This window comes from Hyperolius riggenbachi, chromosome 2 (genome assembly GCF_040937935.1).
Source record: "Hyperolius riggenbachi isolate aHypRig1 chromosome 2, aHypRig1.pri, whole genome shotgun sequence".
Taxonomy (NCBI): Eukaryota; Metazoa; Chordata; class Amphibia; order Anura; family Hyperoliidae; genus Hyperolius; species Hyperolius riggenbachi.
This window is the reverse complement of record NC_090647.1, coordinates 311,005,240-311,033,230: the sequence shown is the minus strand read 5'-3', so window position 1 is coordinate 311,033,230 and position 27,991 is coordinate 311,005,240. Positions and strand designations below refer to the sequence as shown.

General features: G+C 41.8%; 1 protein-coding gene across 9 annotated transcripts in view; it reads left to right on the top strand.

Annotated features, from left to right (window-relative positions):
- LOC137546524 (protein argonaute-3) overlaps positions 1–27,991 on the top strand; it is a 126,731-nt gene that overhangs the window by 23,112 nt on the left and 75,628 nt on the right. For 8 of the 9 annotated variants that reach the window (XM_068269090.1, XM_068269088.1, XM_068269087.1 and 5 more), the window contains exons 2-3: positions 26,703–26,874; positions 27,484–27,604. In XM_068269090.1, the coding sequence (XP_068125191.1) occupies positions 26,703–26,874; positions 27,484–27,604 (293 nt within the window). Of the gene's footprint in view, positions 1–26,702; positions 26,875–27,228; positions 27,370–27,483; positions 27,605–27,991 lie in introns of those variants that run through there. The other variant, XM_068269091.1, reaches the window with a different exon arrangement.

Genomic DNA, 27,991 nt, shown 5'->3' with positions numbered 1-27,991 from the left:
TTTCCTACTTCCCGTATGATGTAAATGTAGGACATCTAAGGAAGGAAATAAAAAATACTCTTGGGACAAATGCACTACAGCCAAAAAGTTGTACTGTGTGGTATAGCCGCAGTACGACTGAAGAAAAAAAAATTAACCAGCGCCTTCCGGGAATCGCAGAGTAACGCACTGCAGCTTGTGCCTTACTTCTACAGTGCCTGGAGCACTTTCGTTGTGTCGCTATACAACAGGGGTGTCAAACTCAAATACAAAGTGGACCAAAATTTTACACTGGGACCTAATCGCGGGCCAACCTCTGTCTACTGGCCACCTTCCTCCCTTATAAAGTTCCCAGGTGGCCCCAATCCCTTCCCTATACAGTTCCCTGGTGTTTAGTGCTTTTACTCTCCCTCCCCATGTGGCTTTTCTGGTGAACTAGGGCTTCACCTCGAGTATAGCTTTCCTGGTGGTCTAGAGTAGGCCAAACATATTGCAAAGTGGGGAAACCACTTAAGGGCCAAATTCAATGGCTCTGAGGGCCAGATTTGGCCCGTGGGCCGGAGTTTGACATGTATGCTCCACAAGCTGTGTCAAGTCTCATACACTTTAATTGCCACTACGGCGGGGAGAGTACCCTGACATGGTAAGTGTAAAGGGGGCATAAATATGGCCCACAATTTTTGGTCCCCTCCCCATTGATTGCCTTTTTTTCTCAGGCTTATCACAAACTAATTAGGTAAACTCTCTCTATTCAGAGACTTATTCATAGATGGATTGGGGTTAGACAGCACAGTGAAGTGATTTATAAACTACAACTGCTTTATCAAGTGAAAATCATTTCTCATAGTAGGCTATTGGACTTCATCCTAGTCAAAATGATATCATTACTGTCCCATTTATGTGAAAGCCGTTACACCAGTTCATGTACACTTTGAAATAATGCCTTGGTAGCTAATTTGTGGGTTTCTTGTTTTAAATATACATTTTGGTAAAAGGAAAGGGGATCAATGTTTGCATTATGACTTGAAACACCATTGCACAGAAATGTTATATTGCTTAGTTGTGTTTATAGGTCTTAATTTATGTAGGTAGTTTAGGTTTACTAAATTTTGTACTTCATGTGGTTGGATGTTTATATTGCATGTTCAGTGGTTACAGGCAGCATAAGGTTTGATAAGTGATAGTTTCTCCTGGGGACAGCCTCTTGGTTACACAGGTCTTGCTGCTGCATTGATGGTGGCTCAGTCCTACTCCTGCTAAGTATTGGCTGCAAAGCAAGCAGTTCATTCTGGTTCACTGACTTCCCTCTCTGTACAGAAGGCATTTGAGGCCAGGATCAGGGAAAGTTCAGTATGCTTATGAAAGGCACAGGAAAATGAACTGTGTGTGGCGTGGGAGGAGGGGCAGAAATGGCAGCCTTTCCATAGCGGTGAGGTACTTGGGAATCTCATGGCAGAGAATGTGTCGTACATTAAAAACATACATTACTTACTATGAAAGTATGATATATCAGCTGAATGTTTTGTTATCTCTAGAAAGACATTGCTCCCTTGTAGTATGTTCTGAATAGCTACAGATTTAACTGTGAGGTGTTTTTTTTCCCCTCCACACATTAGGTATGATGTTTTACAAGAGAATTAATTATGTGCCTACAGATATCCTGTACATTTGTGTTGAATTTAATGAAGCTGTTATAAAATAGTTATACTATGCAAACAGCAATGTCATATTTTCTTACACAGTGCAGCACTAAAATGCAGGCCAACAATTTTCCAAGAAGATCTTTTTTGCAAGCTGACTGCACTGTCACTTACTCACGCATGTTAGGCCTGCTATTGTAAAGTTTACAATGTTTTACTGGGCCAAGATTATCAGAGGGCTGCCCTCAGCCAATCCTAATGAAATTTAAAGTAGCTGCAATTAAAAATGCATCCACTTGCTTTTAAGGCTGAGAGCACACTTATGTCTGTGATTTCACTGGCATTTGGGTCCCACTGCATTCGTACTGCATTTGCGTTTGTTTTTATATTTTCTGCGATAGATTGAGGTTTTTCCAGATTATGGTGCAATGTATTGAATTTAAAAATGTGTGGATCTTACAGGAAAGAGCAAACTGCTGTGTGGTTTAAAATCGCAGGTAAAAAAATGCAAATTATGTGCGATTTGCGAGCGGGCCGTTGACTACAGTGCACATTCCAAAACACACATGATTCCAACACGTGTATTCCCTACCTCAAATTTGAACCAAATTGTTTAACCTAATATGGTTAAGCTCCCAAAAAACTTTTGTGTGTGAACCAGTGCTTACTTAACACACAGCCATTAATTTCTAAACCACTTGTTCTAAGTGAACAATGTCAAATTTGTGCCCAAAGTGGAGTTGACTAGAGCTTTACAGGTTGCCGCTGGTATCCTCCTCCACTCCTCTGTGATAAAGTTGCTGGATGTTAAAGACCTTGCATTCCTCCGCCTTCCATTTGAGGATGTCCCACTGCTGCTCAATAGGTTTTAGTTCTGGGGATATGTTGGCTAGCCCAGCACCTTTACCCTCAGTTTCTTTAGCGAGGTATTGGTTGCAATGGGGTTGTTGTTGTGTTGTAATACCACGCTGCGTCCCGGTTTCTGAAGGAAGGGGATCATGCTTTGCTTCAGTTTGTCAAAGTACATGTTGGCATTCATGGTTCCCTCAATGAACTGTAGATCCCCATTTCTGGCAGCACTCATGCAGCCCCAAACCCTCACATTCCCACCACCATGCTTCACTGTAGGCAAGACACACTTGTCTTCATACTCCTCATCTGGTTTCTGCCGCACACGCTTGACCCATGACCATGTGACGATCAGCACGTGCACTAAGCGCCTTTGGTCACCCATGGTGAGGCTAAAGCTCAACACACACCATACAATCTTGGTTGTACAGATTTACTAAATCTATGTAGTATAAGGGCTAACAGTTTGAAAATACCTGGAATGATTGATTGGATAAGCTCTTATACTACATGAAAGTGGTAAGATTGAACAATCAAGATTGTATGGTGTGTGTTGAGCCTTAGGCTGTCTTTATGTAGAACAATTTTTTTTATTTTTAAAGATTCTTAGGAGTTGTTACTCGTGCTTTTTAATCAGTGCGCATGCTACACGTGCTACTGGCAGCGTAGCGTGCGTAATTAGCATCACTCACCAGAGCGCACGTTATGCTGCTGTCAAGTGACAGGCAGCCTATTGGGCCAATCAAAGTGCGGGGATCACGTCCTTTAAAGTGACTAAACCCGCAGGGGCTCAGGGCGGGACAAGTGGAGTGGGGGTAAAGTAACCAACGCTCGCTATGCTGCACTACGCGCCGGTGAGTGATGTTAATTATGCGCGCTGCGCTGTCAGTACCGTGCATAGCATGCGAAATGATTAAATGGTACGAGTAACAGGAGGATATTTCGTGCTATTATGTAAGTGAATCAACCCCTCAGAGTTCTTTGTCATGAGGTGCCATGTTGAACTTTTAGTGACCAGTACAAGGCCTCATTCACAGTAGGAAGTTAAGGTGCAACGTTAGGAAGGCATTGCAACGTGGAACGAAGTACTCCAATGGTCACACTATGCGACGTTCACAGTGCGGCGTTATTATTGCAATGTAACGTGTTTCGGTATGGTAACATTCTGCAAGCGGTTGTTACAGCTAAACGTGCACATTAACAGGTAAGCATACTTACTGAATTGAACACACCTGCTCTTCATTCCCACCTAAGACCTTGTAGCACTAACATGTAACATGACCCCGGGAGAGAATATATCTAATTGGGCACAATTTTCTCATTTTACACTGACTGGTGTTCTCACTTTTGTTGTCAGCAGTTTAGACATTAATGTCTGTGTTGAGCTATATTATTAGGGCAGCAAACTTACACTGTTACACAAGCTGTACACTGACTACATTACATGGTATCAAACTTTCAGTGTTGTCTCAGATATCCTGTAAAACAATATTTACAAAAATGTGTACTCAGTTTTGTGAGACACTGAATATCCACGCAGCTGTGATCTCAGAAGCCTTCCTATCAGAGATCCTCCATAACACTGCACTTGTTAACCACTTGGGGGACTTGTTACATCACCTCTGATTTTCTTCTGCAGGCATCTCCACATCTGCATATATAAAAGCTCTAATTAGCTAGGTGACAATGGAGCTGTTGTTTTATTTTTTCTACCCTTAAAGTACCTTTTGTCTGGAGAAAACAATGCATTGAAAGACAAATTTGCTTAACATAATAAAACATTACATACAGTATTTGGATGGAAAAAAAAAATCTTATAACAGCAGTAATCATAATAATAATAATAATAATAATAATAATAATAATAATAATAATAATAATAATAGTTGCATGTAATATTTGTGTATTGTGTTATAGTGGTGCAGCAAGGCTTCACAGGGGAGCAGTTAGTTGTGTGGTGCTTGTATTATAGCCCGACTGTTTTTCTTTTAATTGCTCAAAATAAATTGAACCTTACCATGAGGTCTTCCTCACATCACTTCTGTATCATATGACCATGAGTGAATGCTTGTAGAGAAAAAATAGTGGAAGATCAAGCTGCATCTAAAGCTCTAGTATTCAGTTGTACCACAGCATAGACACTTATTCATGAGGAGGTATGACTTGTGATAGTGGTAAATCTTTCTACGGTGGCCACACCAGACAAATTTTTACATTTCTTGTCAATTCAAGAATCGCAATTCTTTTTCTGAACCTTAAAGTACCCCTGAACCAGTTTTAGATTAACATAATTTTAATACTGTTTTATGTGTGGTGCTGTGACACAGCACCATCCACCCCCTTCAGCATTCCCTGTGTCCCCCCACTTAGCTCAGCCATAATATTCGACTGAACAAAACGTGCATAAAAGGCAGGGAGGAAGTGTCAGTTCTTCCTCTTCTCTGCCCGTCCTTAGTTCCGTCCCCTCCACTTGCTGCTTCTAGTTTCAGATATGTATTACAGCACACAGCGCAGCTCTACTGTACGCTGTGTGCTGTAATGCATATCTGGAACTATAAGCAGCAAGTGGAGGGGACGGAACTAAGGACTTGCAGAGAGAGCTGCGCTGTATGATGGCTTTTGGTAATTGATGTCAGAATAATAGTGTACTAATATAGCTTTTATCTGTATTAGTACACTACACAATACAGTGGAGGTGGCGGAACTAAAGACGGGCAGAGAGGAGAAAGAACTGACACTTCCTCTTCTCCCATAATCAATGGCTGAGCATAGCTTGGGGCGTTGGAGGCTGAGGATGGCTTACCACAAATAAAATGGAATTAAAATTATTTTGATCTAAAGAAACAGTGCAGGGGTAGAGATGTTGCGAACGGTTCCCAAACCGTTCGCCGGCGAACATCTCAGAATCTGTGGGCCTTGCACATGAGTGTCATGAGTGACGTCACGCTCATGCACAGAGAGTGCCTGGCAACAGGAGCACAATATAGGACGCGCACCGCCGGGCCAGTGCAGGCGTACTACTCCGGGTCATAGCGACCCGGAAGTAGTACAAGGCCCAGAGAGATTCACCCGGCGAAGGTTTGGGCCATCTCTATTCAGGGGTACTTTAAGTGACCTAGGTCCGGACACCACGTGACATCACACTGTGGGAGCCTTGTTTTATGGTGGGAAATAATGGCTGCTTCCAACTGCCTAACAACCAGTTTTCCCTCTGTGCATATGTATATCTATTATAAAATTGTAGCATTGGGGGGGGGGGGGGGCTGGCAGGGGGAGTTTGGGGGTTGTTATGGTTATAGATAATGGCAGTTGGTGCTGTCTAGTTTTTTTCATGTCTGCCAGTAGTAAAGATGATTACGTGCAGGCTGATAGTGGATCAAACAACATGAGCAAATTACATGGAGATGATCAGTCCTCTCTTGATCTTTCTTCTATTTTTAACTTCTCACCTTGCAATCTTTTTTGCTCCTCTTTAAGATAAAAATCAGCATATTGGGATAGCAAAGGTTTCAGTACTTCTGATGGTCAATAAGGTGCAAATAATTCCCCTTTCCATGCAGATTTACTGTAGATTGTATACATCTTGGAAATGGGCCAATTTGCATGCAGCACAGAAATATTTGCTTTTTCTTGATCATATATAGTCTGATGCAACACAAACCTAGCAATCCTCCTCATATTAAAATTCTGATATGGTTGATGTGGCGTTAACAATCCCATCTCAGAACTTGAAAAGGTTGTTATTATTTTAGGACTGGAACTCACTAAAGCGTGGTTTTTGTTTGTTTGTTTTTGTTTTTTTTGCATTTAGGGAGGTTTTCAAAACTAGCAATTTCCCTAAACGCTCAGCTAATGTTAATGGATGGGCCAAATTCCACTGGAGTAATTACCAAAATCGCAAACGCAGGACATGCAGCATTTTTGAGCGTTAGTGTTTCTGCAATGTAAAGTAAATAAACGCTGGCGTAATCGCTCATTAAAACCTACACAGCGATTTGCTAGTTTTTTAAAATTACTGCACACTGTAAAAAAAAAATGAAAATTCATTGAAAGGACCAATCAATTAAAATCGCAAATCGCTACACAATCGTTGGCAAAAAGCTTACACTTTTTAAAATCTCTACCAAAATTGCCAGAAAACGCTCATGAAATCGCTTACAAAACGCTCATTAATGCTAGCGATTTGTAGTGGGTTCCAGGCCTTAAGTGTAATTGACTTTGCACTAGGGGAACACATACCTAGTCTTCTCCCTAGGCTCTTTTAGCCAGGTGCTCCACCTGGCTAGTTTTGGTGAGCACCCGGCTGTCATCAGCTCATCTCCTCCTATTCTGTAAGCAGAGTTGCACACAGAAGCACCGACCCTGCATTCTCTCATCTTGCCCCACCGGGCTAATTTTTTATGCCACCCAGCTACTATTTCATTCCACCCGGCTGTAAAAAAAATTTCTGGTGAGAACACTGCATACCTTTTTGCAGCTCCATTGAAGTGAGTCAGTGCATTTATATATACGAAAGAGGTGAGTCATCACAGGTAATGTGCTGACTGGCCAGAGGGTGACTGTAGGAATTATATGATTCAATGGATCACAGAAGACCTGTCGATGGAGGCACAAAAAATAAACTTTTCTAAGTAGGGGTGAGGAGTTGGAGCAATTATGGGTACCTGGAGTCCTAGTCGGTAGCAGTGGGCTCACAAGTAATCTCGAGTCTGTAATCGAATTCGTAATTAAAATGAGCCTTAATTGCTGCAGCTGTGCAGCTGGATGAGAAGAGGTTATTTACCCACAATTCCGCCATCCTGCCTGCGCTCCAAATAGTTTGCACATGTCCTATTGGACGCGTTGCAAGCCTCACCATGGCGCACATCCTCCTTCCGGCTCGAAGGAGGAAGTGTGCATACTGAGGCTTGCAACGCGTCCAATAGGACGCGTGCAAGCTATTTGGAGAGCAGGCAGGATGGCGGAATTGTGGATAAATAACCTCTTCTCATCCAGTCGCAAAGCTGCGGCAATTAAGGCTCATTTTAATTACGAATTCAAGTCCTTACGGACTCGTGATTACGTTGTGAACTCATCCCTAATTTAGTCGGTGGTCTCATAAACTGAGGTGTCGATGTCTGATGATTGTACCAACCCCACAGCCCTAGTAAGGAGTTGGAGCAATTTTGGGTATCTGGAGTCTGATTTTTTTAATTTTTATTTTTAAGCAACTCCACAGCCTTGTTTAGAAGAGGTCTTTGTACCACTCTAGTGATGGATACCAAAAACGGTTATTTAGGTTAATGAGTTTATGAACCTTTTGTAAATAGTTTTGCCCGTGTTCTATGGGCTGGTGCACACCAAAACCCGCTAGCAGATCCGCAAAATGCTAGCAGATTTTTAAACGCTTTTTTTTATTTTTATGAGGCGTTTTGCGGATTGCTGCTGCGGTTTTCAGTATAGTAGATTTCATATATTGTTACAGTAAAGCTGTTACTGAACAGCTTCTGTAACAAAAACGCCTGCAAAACCGCTCTGAAGTGCCGTTTTTCAGAGCGGTTTGCGTTTTTCCTATACTTAACATTGAGGCAGAAACGCACCCGCAATCCAAAAAATGCCTCACCCAGGCATTTTTCGTTTCTGCAAAACGCCCCCCGCTCTGGTGTGCACCACCCCATTGAGATACATTGACCAAGCAGATCCGCAGCCGCAAGCGGATCTGAAAACGCCCAAAAAGCCGCTCGGTGTGCACCAGCCCTATAAGAGGGTCACGCTATTGTAAACATCCTGCCACTTCACTGTCCACAAAACCAGGTGAATTTTTATACAAAAATTACACCACACATGAATTGCATTGCAAAAGTATGCTAGACTTGATTTCTACAGTGCCCTGTGGCATTCAGGTATGCAGTCAGCAATTACATTTTATATAAGGTCAATCATTTTTGATAAATTATAGCATAATTTTGCAATGAAATTCATGTTTGATGTATTTTTCTATAAGGATTAATGTGCAATAGTGCATATTTCATGAATTTTTGCAAAATTTTAGTTTTAGTACACATCGCTAGAGGACTACTGAGTCCCCTTTGTATTATAATTTGTGCATTACATTGGGAGAACGAGGGAAAGTTAACATCTTTGCATTATAACGGATTGCGTTATTCTAACGGGCTGCATGCAGGCTTTGACTTAATGTCTATGTCTAGTCTCCATTGCAGTTCACACACAGTATAATGCGTGTGTTACCAAATGCACAGTGTGAATCCAGCCTAAGGTTTATAACAGTCTGCGGAATCTACTGCTTTTATACAGTTTTTAATTAGAAACAACAGCAATTTTTTTTTAGTATAAAATCGGGAGCTTCGTCTTTTGGATTTTTTTTTGTTTGTAAGGTTGATATCTGAATTTTCTTGGAATTCATTCACATTTACACAGTAAAATGTTAGCTATGATCACTTCCTAGATGCAAAACCCCATTTTAAAGTGTTTTTTATTTAACCTTTTAAAAGCAGTGAAGTGTTAAAGGAAAGTCCTGTAAGTTCATTGTAAATGTGGGTGTTTGCAGCCAGTAATTGAAAAAGTCTGAAACATTCCTGCTGGTCTTAATTCTAAGATCATTTTATGCTTTAGTGTACAGGCGAAAGTTCCTCAAAGAGGTGGGTGGAAAAACCCCTAGTAGTGTAGGTTGTAAGCTCAGGTCGTATATTCAAAGGAAATTCCTGTCTGCCTAAAACGCAACAAGACCCCCCTCTTTAGATGAGCTCATTTTTCAGTAATGTGTCCGTCTCCTGACTCAAGCTGGATCTTTAAATATGTATGTGAAAATCTGGGGCCCTTCTTGAGGGAATTTCTTTATGTGAAGGAACGTTTGTGTAAGAGTAAAAAGTGTCTGGTAGTGGTACAATGTAGAACCCACTAACAAAATCTCTTCATGTGACTAGAAATATTATGCGTTTTTTTTTTTTTTTTTTTTTTTTCCTACTGAAGAGGTTCAGTTTCATTGAACACAACATTGCATTTAAATAAGCTTTGTCCTTGAAAAGTTTGCTGTAACTAATTATAGTTCCACACGTCCAAAACAATCCTAGTGTGCAAAGCCCAGGGACAGAGAAGATGCATATAATCAACTACAAAATGGGTCCCAAAAAATGGGCTGCACCAAACTGATATATAATCAAATATTTAATTAGGCAATGTCACGGACGGTTGCGGGGCCGCAGGCGCGTCCTGTAACCGCCCGTGAAGAAAAACGATCGCACTCGATTCTCTGCATCGATTGCGCTTCAAATCGATACAATCTGGGTTGAGTGTGTAGGGGCAGCTGAAGTCCTTTTCCCAGCAGAGAGGTAGCATCAGACGAACTGCAGGATGGCTCTTTTGATATGCTAATGAGCCTGGGCCCAGAGAGTCCCTGGCTTCAAGCTGTGCTGATGGCCCATCCATCAGGTATAGACCATGACAGAAGCAATCTAGTTGGGAGAAAAGCCAGACCCTCCGGCTCCCTCCCAGCAGGGGAGCTGACACCTAGCTAGCTGCCCCAAACTTCAAAGAGCCTTTGCCTGGGAATGACTTGCTATCAATCCCAGGGGTATATCATATTCCATAAACGGCTATATGTGTCATATTTTCTGTGTTGCAAGGCTGGCAGACCCTCCAAACTAACAGAGCATGCTTGGCCCTATCTGGCGCTGGTTCTGAAGAAACTTCAGACCATTCTGAGGGAAAGACTGCCAGTTAGGCAGTTCGAAAGTGCCCTGCTGATACCACAAGGGTCCCACCCCTCATGTTTGGTATCAGGCTGCTGGGTACATCGAGGCAGACCTGAAAATATTAGTAAATCTGCCCTGACCTGTACGGTTCTGTGAGATAGAGCCCATATATGGTTAAGGTATGATTTCTGGTTCCCAGGACAAGGGGAGGACTCATCTCATGTCCTAAGGGGGGGTGTGTGGGCCCGCCCTCACTCCCTCCTACTGAATCAGGGGCATAAGAATGGCAGAGGAGCCAAACTCAGTGTCCTCCACCCTGAAAACATCTTGAACTCATCGGTGCCAGCTTGAGGATATGCTGGCATCCACCTGGTCTGAACTCTGAACTTTGATTGAAACCCAGAACTCTGATTTTTCCCACAAAAAGGACATCTTTCCAGGAACTAAGTATTTTTCTCCCTTCTTTTATTTTTTATACTGGCTATTACTGTTTTAATAATTGTTGATTTTAATAATTGTCTGTATATATTAATTATTTATATTGCTGTGAATAAAAGACTTCCTCCAAGTCATTCACTGTCCCGCTACCCTGCTTATCAGCACACACAGAACTGATCCCGGGTCTCTGAAGATACGCTACTGTTTGTTTGTTGTTGGCTAGACAGAATACCGTGTGTTTAACCGTTTTATTCGCAGGACTAGTCAGTCAGTAAATCGGGTCCACTGGCTCATACCAGTGGTGGTGGCAGATACCGTGGAATCGTGTGTACGTGGTAATTACCCGTGTCTCACAGGCTCCCTTCTGGGTTGTCTGCGGCTAATTCTTAACGGTTCCTACGCATTGACTGCGACCAGAGTTCGCACGATCTGTGCGCTGCCACCGTTTAGAAGGCTAAGTGCAGTCAGACCACTAGGGCTCCTGTGACAGGCAATAATTGATGCAGTGGAAAAAAATCTAACACCAGAATAGGAAACCATATACCAGCTCACTGATGGATAAACAAATGAGTTCTTCTGACCACTACTGCAGCCTTTTATAGTCTTCTATACGGGCTAGGACCCAGGTCCTGACTGTGTCAATAAATTGCTCTAAGTGAGAGTGAGTTGGTAAATATAACTATAATGTGATGTCCATTTAAGAAATGAGGGTAGGGACAGTGTGAACCTAGGAAGTAGGTAATCACAAGTAAAAGGTGGAATGAGGAAGGGATGATTATCACTGGACAAATACTATACAGTCAAGTGCATAGAGGAAGTCTGTGCAAGGTGGCACAATGGTAACAGTGACACCATATAATGTATAATTACGGATGCAGTGTGAGCCAAGCTGTAGGGGTTAGTGATGGTAATGGGAGTGCCGATGCTTAAGTTTGCTGCAAAACTTTTTTTTTTTTTTTCTTCAGAGGAAGAGGTAGCCACATACTTTTTTGGGGGTTAGATGAAGTTTTATTGGTTAGCCTCATTTGAGTGAGGAGACATTACTCTGACCTCACTTGTTGTTCCCCCATTAGCAGCTCCGCTTGCTATTGGGGAAGAGGCTTTTTTTGAATTTTTTTTCGTTTTAAGAAAGAGAATGGTTATGGGGAGGAGGGTAAAAAAGTACTTGAGGTTTTGCTAAATTTATTAAAAATTTGAGAGCGCATGATCATAAGTATTCACAGCCTTTGCCATGAAGCTCAAAATTGAGCTCAAGTGCAATCCGTTCTACTTGATCATCCTTGAGATGTTTCTGCTGCCTAATTGGAGTCTTTCTGTGGTAACTTCAGTTGATTGGACATGATTTGGAAAGACACACAGCTGTCTGTAAAAGGTCCCACAGTTAACCGTTCATGTCAGAGCACAAACCAAGCATGAAGTCAAAGGAATTGGCTGTAGCCCTCCGAGACAAGATAATCTTGAGGCACAAATCTGGGGAAGGTTACAGAAAAATTTCTGCTGCGTGAAGGTCCCATTGAGCACAGTGGCCTCCATCATCCTTAAGTGGAAGAAGTTAAAAACCACCAGGACTCTTCTTAGAGCTGGCCACCCATCTAAACTGAGCGTTGGGGGAGAAGGGCCTTAGTCAAGGAGGTGACCAAGAACCCGGTGGTTACTCTTTGTGGAGAGAGGAGAACCTTCAAGAAGGATAATCATTTCTGCAGCAATCCGCCAATCAGACCTGTATGGTAGAGTGGACAGGCGGAAGCCACTCCTTAGTAAATGGCACATGGCAGCCCGCCTAGAATTTGCCAAAAGGCACCTGAAGGACTCTGACCATGAGAAACAAAATTCTCTGGTCTGATGAGACAAAGATTGAAATCTTTGGTGGGAATGCCAGGCATCATGTTTGGAGGAAACCAGGCACCGCTCATGTTTTTCAGTGGCAGGAAATGAGACTAGACAGGATAAAGGGAAAGATGACTGCAACAATGTGCAGAGTAATCCTGGATGAAAACCGGCTATAAAGAGCTCTGGATAGTGGATAGTGTACTGTTTAAGGGTTCTGCGTCTGGCACAGACACCCTGGGTTAAAAACTAGTCTCTTCCAGTTCAGTAAGCCTGCACCTATTCAGTGGGAGACCTTTTGGCAAGACTTTCTAACACTGCAAATGTCTAGAGCGCCTACCAGTGACTTCAGCTCTGGCACTTTTGAGTCTGCCAGGAGAAAAGTGCAATACAAATGTTATTTTCTTTGTCTTGAACTCAGACTGGGGTGACGGGTTCATCTTTTAACAGGGCAATGACCCTTAGCACACAGCCAAGATATCAAAGGAGTGGCTTCAGAACAACTATGGGAATGTCCTTGAGTGGAGACTTGAATCTGATTAAACCTCTTTGGAGAGAAAATCAAATCACTGTGCACCAACGCTTTGATGGCGCGTGAGAGGTGCTGCAAAGAGGAATGGGCGAAACTGGGTTTACTAACACGGGTTTACTAAAGACGGGTCCTGTTTGACTAACATGCTCCGCTTTTATGAGGTAGTGAACGCTAATGTGGATATTGGGAAGGCTGTAGATGTGATATACTTGGACTTTGCACAGGCCTTCAACACTGTTCCACACAAAAGTCTGGTACAAAAGTTGAGGATGCAAGGACTGGGGAAGAGTCTGTGTGCATGGATAGGGAACTGGCTAATAGACAGAAAACAGAGTTGTGGTCAATGGATCATACTCAAAATGGGTGACTGTTAGCAGTGGGGTCCCACGGGGGTCTGTACTGGGTCCAGTGCTCTTCAATTTATTTATTAATGACCTAGTAGATGCAGTAGTAAGCAATGGCCTCAATTCACGGAGCATTATCAAACACTTTATCAAATGTTTGATAATTTACCTCATGGGTAAAATCTCATTTTAAATTCACTAAGGTGTTATATATTTATCGAATGTTTTACCGATAAAACGTTCAACAAATATATAACACCTTAGTGAATTTAAAATGAGATTTTACCCATGAAGTAAATTATCAAAGTTTGATAAAGTGTTTGATAAATGTTTGATAATGCTCCGTGAATTGAGGCCATTGTTGCTATTTTTGCAGATGATACAAAATTGTGCAGAATCAACTCTCAGGAACATGGGGACATATTGGAACAGGATCTGGATAGGATGGATATATGGGCACATAAATGGCAGATGAAATTCAATGTTGAAAAATGTAAGGTCATGCATTTTTGGTCGTACCAATGGTTTAGCACCATACAAAATAAATGGGATACAGTTGGGGACATCAAACTTGGAGAAGTACTTAGGAGTACTCATCGACAACAAGTTAATCGTACTCCATGCCAAGCCGCTGCAGCTAAAGCTAACACAATTTTGGGATGCATTAAAAGGGAAATAAAAACTTGAGATGCTAGCATAATATTGCCCCTGTTTAACTCTCTAGTAAGGCCACATCTGGAATATGGAATTCAGTTCTGGGCACCACATTACAGGAAAGATATTGCAGTTTTAGAGCAGGTGCAGAGCCGAGCAACAAAATTGATACATGGGATGAAAGGTCTCATGCTTTCTTTGCGTTGAAAGACATCCATGGCTACAATTACTAGGTAATGCCCAGTGATGTTGATCCAGGAATTTTTTCTGATTGCCATCTGGAGTCAGGAAGGAATTTTTTCCCTTTTGGGGTTAATTGGACCATGCCTTGTAAGGGTTTTTAGCCTTCCTCTGGATCAACAGGGATATGTGAGGGAGCAGGCTGGTGTTGTACTTTCTCTGGTTGAACTCGATGGACGTATGTTTTTTTTTTTTTTCAACCCAAATAAGTATGTAGCTATGTAACTGGCCAAGGATAGGTGTACTAAGCTGGTGGCATTCATAAAGACTTGAAGCTGTAATTGCTGCCAAAGATATATTGACAAATTATTGCGTAAATGTACATGTGAGTTCTCAGTTTTGGTTTATTATAAATTTGTCACACACAAACTTTTTTTCATGTTGTAATTATGAGGTGTTGTGTGTACAATTATGTGTGTGGGAGGGGGGGGGGGGTGAGGAAATAATTGAATCCAATTTGGAATAAGGCTGTAACCCTACATAATGTGGAAGTGATGCGCTGTTAATATTTGCCAGATGCACTGTATGTCATGAAGGGTATATTACTGTTTATTTAGCAAGTAAGGACTTCCTATTATTGATAGAGTACAGGGAGAAAACACAAAACAGGAAAAAAATATATCTTTATTTCTGAATATTTTGTCACCATACATTGTACTAGGAACATAATTTAAGGCCTTGTTCACATTATAAATTGCCAGCGCTATCACAAGCGCTGAACGATTTATAGGGCTATTTTTGAAGCACTTTTGTGCAGCGATGACTTTTTTTTTTTTTTCCCACTTCCTGATCCTGTCAGTCAGAAAGTGAACTATTTGACCCGGAAATTAATAAATACAATGTATTTATTCACGAAAACGCTCAGGAAATCAAATTCAAAGCTTTTTCAAGCTCTTTGTGATTTCCCTATACTTTCTATTGACTCACAAACGCTCTGAAAATGGTGCAGGAGCTGCATTTGTGATTGGATAGAAAGCTCATCGCTTATGTGAGAGCACTCACATAAGCGACCATTGCAATAGCACTTTTAAGGCGATTTTTAAAATCACCAGCGCAAAAAAAAAAAATCGCTCTTAGTGTGAACCAACCCTCAAACAAATTAAATGTGTGGGTTTTATGTACAGTAGCATTGTTTATTTTAAAACTACTTGGGGTGGAATTGGAAAAATTGTGTATTTTTTCCCTTTTTTTTTCCCCCTTGTGTTTCCCCCTTTAAAATGCACACAAAATTATTACTGAAAACGAGAACATCCCCAAAATGCCTAATATGCGGCAAAAGAAAAACCAACATATTGATAATTTTAAGTGTAATGAAGTTTGAGGGAGCACTAAAATGTGAAAACAACCAGTGGGCTGAAGTGGTTTAAATGCAAAGTTAATTTTCACCTGATCTTATTGTTCTTTGTCTATAAAGTGCTTTTCCTTTCCACTTTTCCTTTCCCTTTTTCTGTATAATATGTTTTGCTGAAGTTCTGTGCAAAAAAAAATATATATAAAAAAGAAAATGTATAGAGATGAAAAATATAGTTCATTAAATACTGGTCCCATGTTCATCTATCTTTCTTTAAATGGTAGCATTTATTTACTTAACACCTGCAGTAATCTAAAAGGTTGGCATGGTGGAACTTATGTGGGCAGATTAGAGCTGCACTTGTTAAATGAGTGATATATTTAACTGTAGCTAAGAGATTTTGGTACACATCCTGAGGTAAGTGAGTTAAATAGAGTTTGTGACATTTTAATGAACTGACGAAAAAAAGCCATTTACCATATCCAAGAGGTAATTTGCAGACCAAAAATACTGAAAGTGGCGTTTCCATGGCAAAATGAATGAACAGAGCCGGAAACAGTTAGACTTGGAGGTAATTACCAGAGAAATGGTAATATCTTATGTACAGTTAGAGTGCAGAAAAGACCAAGGGAATACCAAATGGTTTTTACTTTTTCATTCAGTATATAAGATCTGCGCATCATCTCCAAGTATTTTAAAGCAAACCTAAACTGGTCATTCCCAAATGTTAAAGAACCACAATTATGCTTACTACAAATTTCCACTTTTCTCACCCTGTGCAGCAACAGCTGATTTCTGAACTAAAGGGTACCTGCGTTGGGAGGCATATTTATTTATTTTTAAACAAATTGCCTGGCTGTCCTGCTAATTCCCTGCTTCTAATGTTTTTAGCCACAGACCTTGAACAAGCATGCAGATCAGGTGCTCTGACGGAAGTCTGACTGAATTAGCCACATGCTTATTTCAGGTGGGATTCAGACACTACTTATGCCAGAAAATCGGGACAGCCGGGCAATTTGCATGGTATAAAAGGAAATAAGTATGGCAGCCTCCATATCCCTCTTACTTCAGATTCTCTGTGACCACTCTAGAAGGCCTCCTACCATAGCTGGCACTGTGAATACTGTGGTTGGCAATCCATTCCACTCTTCACCCCTGCTTTTAGTGATCTGCTGACTCACTGGCACAGACTTAAATGAAATGCTAACATTTTTAAAGTGTTTTTCTTCAGTCTGATTTAAAACACATGAGCAGTTAAGAAAAGCTGCAGTCACTTAGGGTAAGCTCAGTATGCCACCCTGGTGGCTATTAAGAACAGAGGGGCGTCATGCTGAAGGACAAGTTCTAATAGACCTCTATCGCCCCACATGACACTATCTCATAACTATTTATCTCTTTTTTTCTTAGCTTTTTTTTTTACGGGGTAGGGGTTTGCTAATGGACAAGGTCTGCATAGGTGGCCATGCACTTATATATGGCCACTAGGTTTGACTATCCGATAGATCCCTCTCTGGTTGAAGTCTAATCAAAAAGGATCTATCACTGCCTCACACTATACATAGATTTCAGCATTAAATCTATTGAAAATATGTGGAGCCGGCCACTGGGCACCCAGGTGTGCCCCCCACCCCCCGTTCCTGAGCCGTGCAGAGTATTGGCAGCAGGACGTGTGCTTACCTGTCTGCTGGCGTTCTTCGCCTGTGTCATCTCTCCAATGTCACTGAGGCTCCTGTACTTCCTGACCATATGGCAGGTACATTACGTAAGCATGTACATATTGTCGGGTCATGGAACACAGGCACCCTAGTGGCAATGGTAAGAGGACACAGGAGGAGCGCGCCAGTTGACAGGCAAGTGTGGGCTACGCTGCAACACTCTCCACATTTCAGGTGGGGGTCCATTGGTTGTCCTGAAATCTACTGCCACACACCCAACTGCCCCCTTTTGAGCGAGATCCATCCAGTATTTGTTGATCGAAATTATGTTTCATTAATTCATAAAGGCTGGGAAGATCGAGCAAGTATATGGGCAACTTGTGTCACAGAAGGTCAGCTTGTGAACCCTTACTCAGGCAACCCTATTATACAGTGTGGAGCATAAGTATTTGAACACTCTGCAAATTTTGAATTACAAGTTCTCCTACTTAGAAATCAAGGAGAGGTCTGAAATTCACATTGTAGGTGCATTACCACTGTGAGACGGCATTTTAAAAAAATCAGGAAATCACATTGTATGTTTTTTTTTTTTTGTTTTTTTTATTTGTATTGCACTGCTGCACATAACGATTTGAACACCTGGCAAATCAGCAAGGGTCTCAAAGACCTGTTACTCTGCCTTTAAAAAGTCCACATCTACTCCACTCATGAATCTAAGTTAGTAGCACCTGTCTGAGCTCTCTATTTACTTATTGTATTTATAAAGCGTCAACATATTACCTTTTTCCACCCACAGTCTCCGACTCCAACTACTACCATGGACAAGACCAAAGAGCTGTTAAGACACCATAAACAAAATTGTGGACTTCCACAAGGCTGGAAAGGGCTGCGGGGCAATTGCTAAGCAGCTTGGGGAAAATAGATGAACTTTTTGAGCAATTGTTTGAAAATGGAAGAGGTCAAAGACCACTGCCAGTCTCCCTCGGACTGGGGCTTCATGCAAGATCTCACCTCATGGGGTTTTACTATAAGAAAGGTGAGAAAACAGCCCAAAAGTACAAGGGAGCAGCTAGTCAATGATATGAAGACAGCTGAAACCACAGTTTCAAAGCTCATTGTCGGTAGAGCACTATGTGTCATGGTTTCAAATCCTGCATTGCACAGAAGGTTCCCTTGCTCAAGTCCTCACATGTCCAGGCCCGTATTAAGTATGCCAATGAGTCAGATGAAACCAAAGTAGAACTTTGTGGTCTAAACGTCACTCGCTGTGTTTGGCGAAAAAAGGATTAGTTGCATCCCAAGATCTCAATCCCTACTGTGAAACATTGGGGTGGTAACATCATGCTTTGGCGCGCTTTTCTGCGAAGGGGACAGGAAGACTGCACTGTATTAAGGATAGGATGAATGGGGTCATGTATTGTGAGATTTGAGCAACAACCTCCTTCCTTCAGTCAGATCATTGAAGATGGGTCGTGGCAGGGTTTTCTAAATTGACAATGACAGAAAGCACACAGCCAGGTCAACTGAGTGGCTCCATAAGAAGCATATTAAGGTTCTGGAGTGGCCTAGCCAGTCTTCAGACCTAAATCCAGTCGAAAATATTTGGTGGGAGCTGAAACTCTGTGTTGCTCAGCGACAGCGCTAGAGGAGATCTGTGTGGAGAAGTGGGCCAAAATTCCTGTTGCAGTGTGTGCAAACCCGGTCAAGAACTACTACAGGAAATGTCTGATCTCTGTAAATCCAAACAAAGGCTTCTGTACCGAACATTAACCACTTCCCGACCGCCCTCAGCCGATGGGCGGCGGCAAAGTCCGGGCCCAAACGACCGCAATACGCCCATCGGCGGGGGCGGCTGCGGGTGTTGCTATGCGGCGATCGTGTCATTCGTGACGCGATCAGCCGCCGGGGACTGGCTCCGACCCCGTTCGCTGTAACCCGCCGGCCGTTCGGAAGCGCCGGCGGGTTATTAGCACCCGGATCGCCGCATGAACGTGGTATAATAGGCTTTGTAATGTATACAAAGCCTATTATACTGGCTGCCTCCTGCCCTGGTGGTGCCAGTGTCCGAGGGACCACCAGGGCAGGCTGCAGCCACCCTAGTCTGCACCCAAGCACACTGATTTCCCCCCCCCCTGCCCACCCCCCAGACCACTGTTTGCACCCAGTCACCCCCCTAATCACCCATCAATCACTCCCTGTCACTATCTGTCAACGCTATTTTTTTTTTTTTTTAGTCCCTAATCTGCCCCCTACTCCCTCCTGATCACCCCCCCACCCCTCAGATTCTCCCCAGAACCCCCCCCCCCCAGACCTTCCCCCCCCCCCGTGTACTATATGCATCTATCCCCCCTGATCACCTGTCAATCACCCCCTGTCACTGCCACCCATCAATCAGCCCCTAACCTGCCCCTTGCGGGCAATCTGATCACCCACCCACACCAATAGATCGCCCGCAGATCCGACATCAGATCACCTCCCAAGTGCAGTGTTTACATCTCTTCTCTCCTCTAAACACCCACTAATTACCCATCAATCACCCCCTATCACCACCTGTCACTGTTACCCATCAGATTAGACCCTAATCTGCCCCTTGCGGGCACCCAATCACCCGCCCACACCTCAGAACGCCCTCAGACCCCAGCCCTGATCACCTCGCTAGTGCATTGCTTGCATCTATTTCCCCCCTCTAATCACACCTTGAGACACCCATCAATCACCTCCTGTCACCCCCTAGCACACCTACCCATCAGATCAGGCCCTAATTTGCCCCGTGTGGGCTCCTGATCACTCGGCCAAACCCTCAGATCCCCCTCAAACCCCCTTCCGATCACCTCCCCAGTGCATTGATTGCATCTATTTTCCCCTCTAACCGCCCCCTGAGACACCCATCAATCACCTCCTGTCACCCCCCCCCCCCTAGCACTCCTATCCATCAGATCAGGCCCAATACATCCTGTCATCTAAGAGGCCACCCTACTTATGACCGGTTCCACAAAATTTGCCCCCTCATAGACCACCTGTCATCAAAATTTGCAGATGCTTATACCCCTAAACAGTCATTTTGAGAAATTTGGTTTCCAGACTACTCACAGTTTTTGGCCCGTAAAATGCCAGGGCAGTATAGGAACCCCACAAGTGACCCCTATTTTAGAAAGAAGACACCCCAAGGTATTCTGTTAGGTGTATGATGAGTTCATAGAAGATTTTATTTTTTGTCAAAAGTTAGCGGAAATTGGATTTTTATTGTTTTTTTTTTTTCACAAAGTGTCATTTTCCGCTAACTTGTGACAAAAAAAAAAATCTTCTATGAACTCACCATACTCCTAACAGAATACCTTGGGGTGTCTTCTTTCTAAAATGGGGTCACTTGTGGGGTTCCTATACTGCCCTGGCATTTTAGGGGCCCTAAACCGTGAGCAGTAGTCTAGAATCCAAATGCCTCAAAATGACCTGTGAATAGGACGTTAGGCCCCTTAGCGCACCTAGGTTGCAAAAAAGTGTCACACATGTGGTATCGCCGTACTCAGGAGAAGTAGTATATTGTGTTTTGGGGTGTATTTTTACACATACCCATGCTGGGTGGGAGAAATCTCTCTGTAAATGGACAATTGTGTGTAAAAAAAAATCAAACCATTGTCATTTACAGAGATATTTCTCCCACCCAGCATGGGTATGTGTAAAAATACACCCCAAAACACATTATACTACTTCTTCTGAGTACGGCGATACCACATGTGTGACACTTTTTTGCAGCCTAACTGTGCTAAGGGGCCCAAAGTCCAATGAGTACCTTTAGGATTTCACAGGTCATTTTGCGACATTTGGTTTCAAGACTACTCCTCACGGTTTAGGGCCCCTAAAATGCGAGGGCAGTATAGGAACCCCACAAATGACCCATTTTAGAAAGAAGACACCCCAAGGTATTCCGTTAGGAGTATGGTGAGTTCATAGAAGATTTTATTTTTTGTCACAAGTTAGCGGAAAATAACACTTTGTGAAAAAAAACAATTAAAATCAATTTCCGCTAACTTGTGACAAAAAAAAAATCTTCTATGAACTCACCATCCTTCTAACGGAATACCTTGGGGTGTCTTCTTTCTAAAATGGGTCATTTGTGGAATTCCTATACTGTCCTGGCATTTTAGGGGCCCTAAACCGTGAGGAGTAGTCTTGAAACAAAATTTCTCAAAATGACCTGTGAAATCCTAAAGGTACTCATTGGACTTTGGGCCCCTTAGCACAGTTAGGGTGCAAAAAAGTGCCACACATGTGGTATCGCCGTACTCAGGAGAAGTAGTATAATGTGTTTTGGGGTGTATTTTTCCACATACCCATGCTGAGTGGGAGAAATATCTCTATAAATAGACAATTGTGTGTAAAAAAATAAATAAAACAATTGTCATTTACGGAGATATTTCTCCCACCCAGCATGGGTATGTGTAAAAATACACCCCAAAACACATTATACTACTTCTCCTGAGTACGGCAATACCACATGTGTGGCACTTTTTTGCAGCCTAACTGCGCTAAGGGGCCCAAAGTCCAATGAGCATCTTTAGTCTTTACAGGGGTGCTTACAATTAGGCACCCCCCAAAATCCCAGGACAGTGAACACACCCCACAAATGACCCCATTTTGGAAAGTAGACACTTCAAGGTATTCAGAGAGGAGCATAGTGAGTCCGTGGCAGATTTCATTTTTTTTTGTCGCAAGTTAGAAGAAATGGAAACTTTTTTTTTTTTTTTTTGTCACAAAGTGTCATTTTCCGCTAACTTGTGACAAAAAATAAAATCTTCTATGAACTCACCATGCCTCTCACTGAATACTTTGGGATGTCTTCTTTCCAAAATGGGGTCATTTGGGGGGTATTTGTATTATCCTGGAATTTTAGCCCCTCATGAAACCTGACAGGTGCGCTGAAAAGTCAGAGATGCTTGAAAATTCACTTTTGGCACCATAGTTTGTAAACGCTATAACTTTTACCCAATCCAATAAATATACACTGAATGTTTTTTTTTTTATCAAAGACATGTAGCAGAATAACTTTCGCGCTCAAATGTATAGGAAATTTTACTTTATTTGAAAAATGTCAGCACAGCAAGTTAGTCATTTTTTTTTGACAAATCATGTCTTTTTTGATGAATATAATAAAAAGTAAAACTCGCAGCAGCAATCAAATAGCACCAAAAGAAAGCTGTATTAGTGACAAGAAAAGGAGGTAAAATTCCTTTAGGTGGTAGGTTGTATGACCGAGCAATAAACCGTAAAAGCTGCAGTGGTCTGAATGGAGAAAAAGGCTCTGGTCCTTAAGGGGCAAAAAGACTGTGGTCCTCAAGTGGTTAACACCATTTCTCAGGTGTTAAAATACTTGTGTGAAGCAGTGCAATATAAATACATTATATAAAAATCATACAATGTTATTTCTTGATTTCCCTCCCCCCCCCCCCCCCTTTATTAGTGTCTCTTACAGTGGGAATGCACCTACAATATGAATTTCAGACCCCTTCATCATTTCTAAGATGCAAAATCGCAGGGTGTTCAAATACTTATTTTCCTCACTGTAACTTTTTGACTGTAAAGACTTATTTGGATTTTTATTTTACCTTTTAGATTGGCTTTAAAGAGTAACTGTCAGGCTGCAGAAGCTAATTTAAACCTCTATTCTCCTGTGTTAAACAGTTTAGACAGAAGCCAAAAAGGCATTACTAAAGATAAAAATCTCTCTTACATTTGATGTGTTCTTATCAGCAAAGCTAAGCTCCTAAGGAAGACGCAAGCCGCATTCCATACTGCAAAGCATTCTGGGGCCCTCCCCTCGGCTGCTAAGGAGAAGACGGGATCAAGTTTCAGCAGCTTCTAACTCAGTCCAGCCACAGCACAGATAAATCTCCGGGCAGAGTACACTGCAGGAGTCCGCTATTGTTCCTAGCCACATGGCTCATTAATATTCACTGCACACTGTGTTATTCTGTACGAGCTGTTCTGTGATCAGAAGCAGGCAGGACATGACGACACATTTGGCTTCACAAACATGGAACCTGCCATGGGCTGTCAGGAGCATCATTCTCTGCATATACTATATAAAAATTATGTGAAGTACAAACGTGGACAGTGAAATGCATATGTAATGTAAGTACAGCCAATCTTTAGCTACTGATATATGTGTTTATTTTCTCTGAGACCTTATACCTAACAGCTCCTCTTTAAGGAGGGTACATTGCTAGAAGTGTTTATGGTATATGGGCACTGCTGTCATAATTTGGAAATTTTAGGGTTTTTTTTTATCAGAAATGTGTGCTTTCAAGGTCCTACAATACTGAAATAACTTGTTAACCTCCCTGGCGGTAAGCCCGAGCTGAGGACGGGCTATGCCGCCGGGAGGCACCGCTCAGGCCCTGCTGGGCCGATTTGCATATTTTTTTTTTTGTTACACGCAGCTAGCACTTTGCTAGCTGCGTGTAACCTCCGATCACCGCCCCTATCCGTCGCGCCACCGCCCCCCCCCCCTCAAACCCCGTGCGCTGCCTGGCCAATCAGTGCCAGGCAGCGCTGTGGGGTGGATCGGATTCCCCTTTGACGTCTGTGACGTCATTCCGCCCCGTCACCATGGCGACGGGAAGCCCTCCAAGAGATCCCGTTCTTTGAACGGGATCTCTTGATCTCCGATCGCCGAAGGACGTTGTCTCGCTACATGAAAAAAAAAAAAAATTAAAAAGAAAACTTATTTGCTGCCCCCTGGCGGATTTTAATAAACCGCCAGGGAGGTTAAAAGTTCTCTAATACCAGGACAAGAAGAGGTTAGGACAGAGAAGTCCCTCCTGTAGTATATTTAGGGGAACAATAGTGACAGACATTCTAAATAGGGTCTGATACGGGAGGTTGGGCAGAGGCTAGACTTGCATACTGTCATCCAGTTGTTGCCTGACCAGGCCACTGAATATTTGTAGATTAAAGGGCAACTGAAGCGACAGGGAGCTGCAGGTGCTCAGGGCTGATGCAGCGATAGCACAGCTACGGCACTTTTACATGTCCTGATGATGTTTTCACTGTGGCACGTGTTGTCCTTTGTGCACTAAAAATTAAATAGAATAATATTATGGAGATTATCGTATTGTTAGAATGACTTCTTGAAGGTAAGACTTTCTTACCACCTGTTTGTCACCACACAAAATCCACAATCTCTTGGATCTCTTATTCATCTGCAGATCAGATCCACCAGGATGGATTTTCAGATCTGCGGATGATTGCGTGATCTGCAGATGAATGTCAGTTAAATCATGTGTGTATGATGATCTGCAGATCTCATAGACTATCATTGCAATTTGCAGGAATGGATTTTTGGCAGGAACAGATCTTTTGCAGATACTGATCTTCTGTACAGCATCTGTGTGTGCAGCATCTTGCAAAGATTTTTTTTCTGATGTAGAGTTCAGCTCCATAGAAAAGACTGTGTAGAGTATGGCTCTCATACTACATGAAGGGTGGTAAGATTGGTCTGTGATCTTTCATTTTCCAAAGACTATAGTCTGATGTGTGTATGCACCTTTATTGGTGTCTTTCCTTTTTACCTTTGAATGTCTCTGTATTTGCACATTCTCCCTGATTTTTGCCCTCTAAACCTAGGTGCATCTTATATTTCGGAGCATCTTATTGGGAGGCAAATACGGAAATTTAGCAAAAAAATGTACAGTAATAAGTGGGCAAGGGGTATCCTGGATCACTGAGGACTTAGAGCTTTGCTGGGTACACATAACTGTTTGCGGTCATGTTACAGAAGCTTTCCAATATGTTATATTGGTGAGTATAAAATATTTAACACTTCAGAAGACCATTGTAAATATTTTCATGGAGTCCTTTTTTTTTTTTTTTTTTTTTTAGTGGAGCACAGAAGCTGTTACATATTTTACTCTTACATATTCATAGAACATAATACTCCGCTGAACCTTTATGTAAGTGTAAGATATTTGATCTTCATTTCTTGAATGTCACTTGGAGATGAGATTTCATCCATGTGGTCTGGAGATGTCCTAAATTACTCATATGCTGAATGCAAGTGATATAAGAAGACTATTTCTGCATTCCTTACTTACGATCCAATTGATTGAGATTTAATTTAGGCTGTGAGATTAAATAAGCACTCAACTATGTGCAATTCGCCATCTTTTAAAGATTTTTTATTTATAGTTTGTAAAACCTTTTCTACCAAAATTAGATAAACAAAAGTGTACTTTAGTCATATATTGTGCAGTCATCCTATAGTAACAGATTGTGGTTCATTACCCATTTCAGTCGGTTAACAGATTTCAGCATTTTCTATTTGTTCGTGTGTGTGTGTGTGTGTGTGTGTGTGTGTGTGTGTGTGTGACTAATTCTTTCCTTTTTTTTTGTTTTGTTTTTTGTTGTTTTTTTTCTTTATTATGGACCAGGTAAAATGTGAAGTGGCCTCTTTCTTGTTAGTTTAGTGATGTATTTTTTCACCTTCAGTTTTCCAGACTCGATTAGTCCTCTTTCATATGGTTACTTCAATCAGCAATTGAATTTTGTAAGAACATTCTGTTAATTCTGCATGAGAAAATATTTTGTAAATGTATAGAAATAACTTCAGTGCAGGGTTAGAGATTATGAACCTATTGTTATTTTATTATTGTGTATGTATTAATAAAGCTGGTTACCTAAATAGGAAGTGATCATTTTTTTATGCTTTTGAGATCTTGTGTTATATCTGTGCTTAATTTTGTTTTCTTTTTCTTTTATACATTTTGTACTATATGGAATTTTAATATATTTAAAGCAAGTATATGTCACACACAATGTGGTAATACAGTCCCTACAGCTGTTAAGGCGCATGTCAGTAAAAAAATAAGCTAGCTTTTTTTTTTTTTAGCAGTTCATAGATCCTCCAGTGACTGACAGCTGTATGCTAACACACAGTCAACCTGAAACATGCACTCTTTGGTCACATGTTCACGATGGAGGTGCAGCAGGTTGTATATTTTGCAAAAACTGCTTTTTTTAAAAAATATTCTATTAACCTCCTGAGCGGTACCTGAGCGCTATGCCCGACACTGTCTGGCATGCCGCTTCAGAGGTTTTGCTGTCCTCAGGAGTCCCCCGCTATTAAACTATTTGTTACTATGGATAAATAAGATGTTAGCTAGCGCTAAGCTAGCTAGTAAATGTGTCCACAACATCCTGATTGCCCAGGACCCCCCGATCCACCCGCTTATACATTACCAGGATTGTGGGGATCCTGGGAAATCGGGGGGGGGGGGGGGGGAGCACATGTACTAGCTAGCCTAGTATAGTGGGGGACTCAGGCTAGCAAAACCTCCTGAGCGGCGTAGTGCTCAGGAGGTTAAATGCATATTTAAAACTGTGCCTTTTCTTGGCCTTTTGTATTCTATATGCCATTTGCTTTATACCCTACAGGGGTACCCTACGTGTGTAAGATCCGATAATTTTTGTCTGACCGTGGAACAATATTAGTAGCCAGCTTTACAGATAATTGTAGCATATTTTGCTGGATTTCATCTTCATAGAAAGGATTTGTTATTTCTTTCAGGACCCGTGGGGGCTCAGCCCTTTTTCATGGTGCCCAGACGGCCTGGCTATGGCACCATGGGGAAGCCCATCAAGTTGCTGGCAAATTGCTTTCAAGTGGAAATCCCAAAGATTGACGTCTACCTCTATGAGGTAGACATTAAGCCAGACAAATGTCCTCGCAGAGTCAACCGGTAAGAGCAGATAGATTGAAACTAAATTGTAAAACAGAAGTTTTTGAATTGTTATATTGGTATGACAAATTCTTTCGCATAAAGCAATTTATATGGTTCACATAGATCTCTACATGTCTTGTGTGTAGGTGGATGTAAACTGACAAAATATTCTGGTAATTACCGTTACGTGTCAGCTCAAATCCATAACTTGCATTTATCTGAACACAGAAAGTAATATTTCTTAGAGGCCAACTACAAATTCAAGCAGGTTTGCTTGAAGAGATTTGAAAATGCCCATAGCAGTTTTCCTTTAACAAAGTACAAAGTGTACAATTTACCTGAGCAGAATAGGCAATATTCTGGACTTGAACAGTTGTGCTGCAATAACACAGCTTTATGTGATACAGTCCATTTGACCTGCATGAAAGTAGCCTGTCCTAAGCAGATTATTTTGAGCAGTGGAGTCAGCCTTTGAATATACATCCATATAAGCCCTTCGCTATTCCAAAGCAGGTTTAAATACTAACCTTTGTTTTAAGCCTTGTGATTTTATTTTGGCTAGATGTTTTGCATTTATTAATTTTTTTTTTGTTTATTGACTATTGTTCATTTCTGCCTTATTACCAGGGAAGTCGTTGATTCAATGGTCCAGCATTTCAAAGTCACCATATTTGGTGATCGCCGGCCAGTTTATGATGGCAAAAGGAGCTTATATACTGCCAATCCACTGCCTGTAGCATCTACTGGGGTGAGTTATACCTAAATAATTACCAGGAATTTGTTAAATTACAATACAATGTTCAAGCAACAAACTTATGGTTTCTTTTTGTTTTGGGGCATATATTGCACCCAAAAACCTGTTGAGGCTGCCTACAAATAAGATGCCAGTCAGTGTTTCTCCAAGGAATTGTTTGTTTGGGGTAAAAGTTCAGACTAACCTTGTTTGCAAGCCTATATAAAAAAAAAAGTCCTTAGTTTAGGTCCTTAGGTTACATTAATGTACAAATATAATGATTGATCATAAAGACTTGACCTCTGCCTTTATATTGTCTTTAGGTTATCGAATACATATGTAGAATTTGTGCCCTAAGTATGTGGTCACAGAAACTGTCTTCACTTGCATGTGCGAATGGAT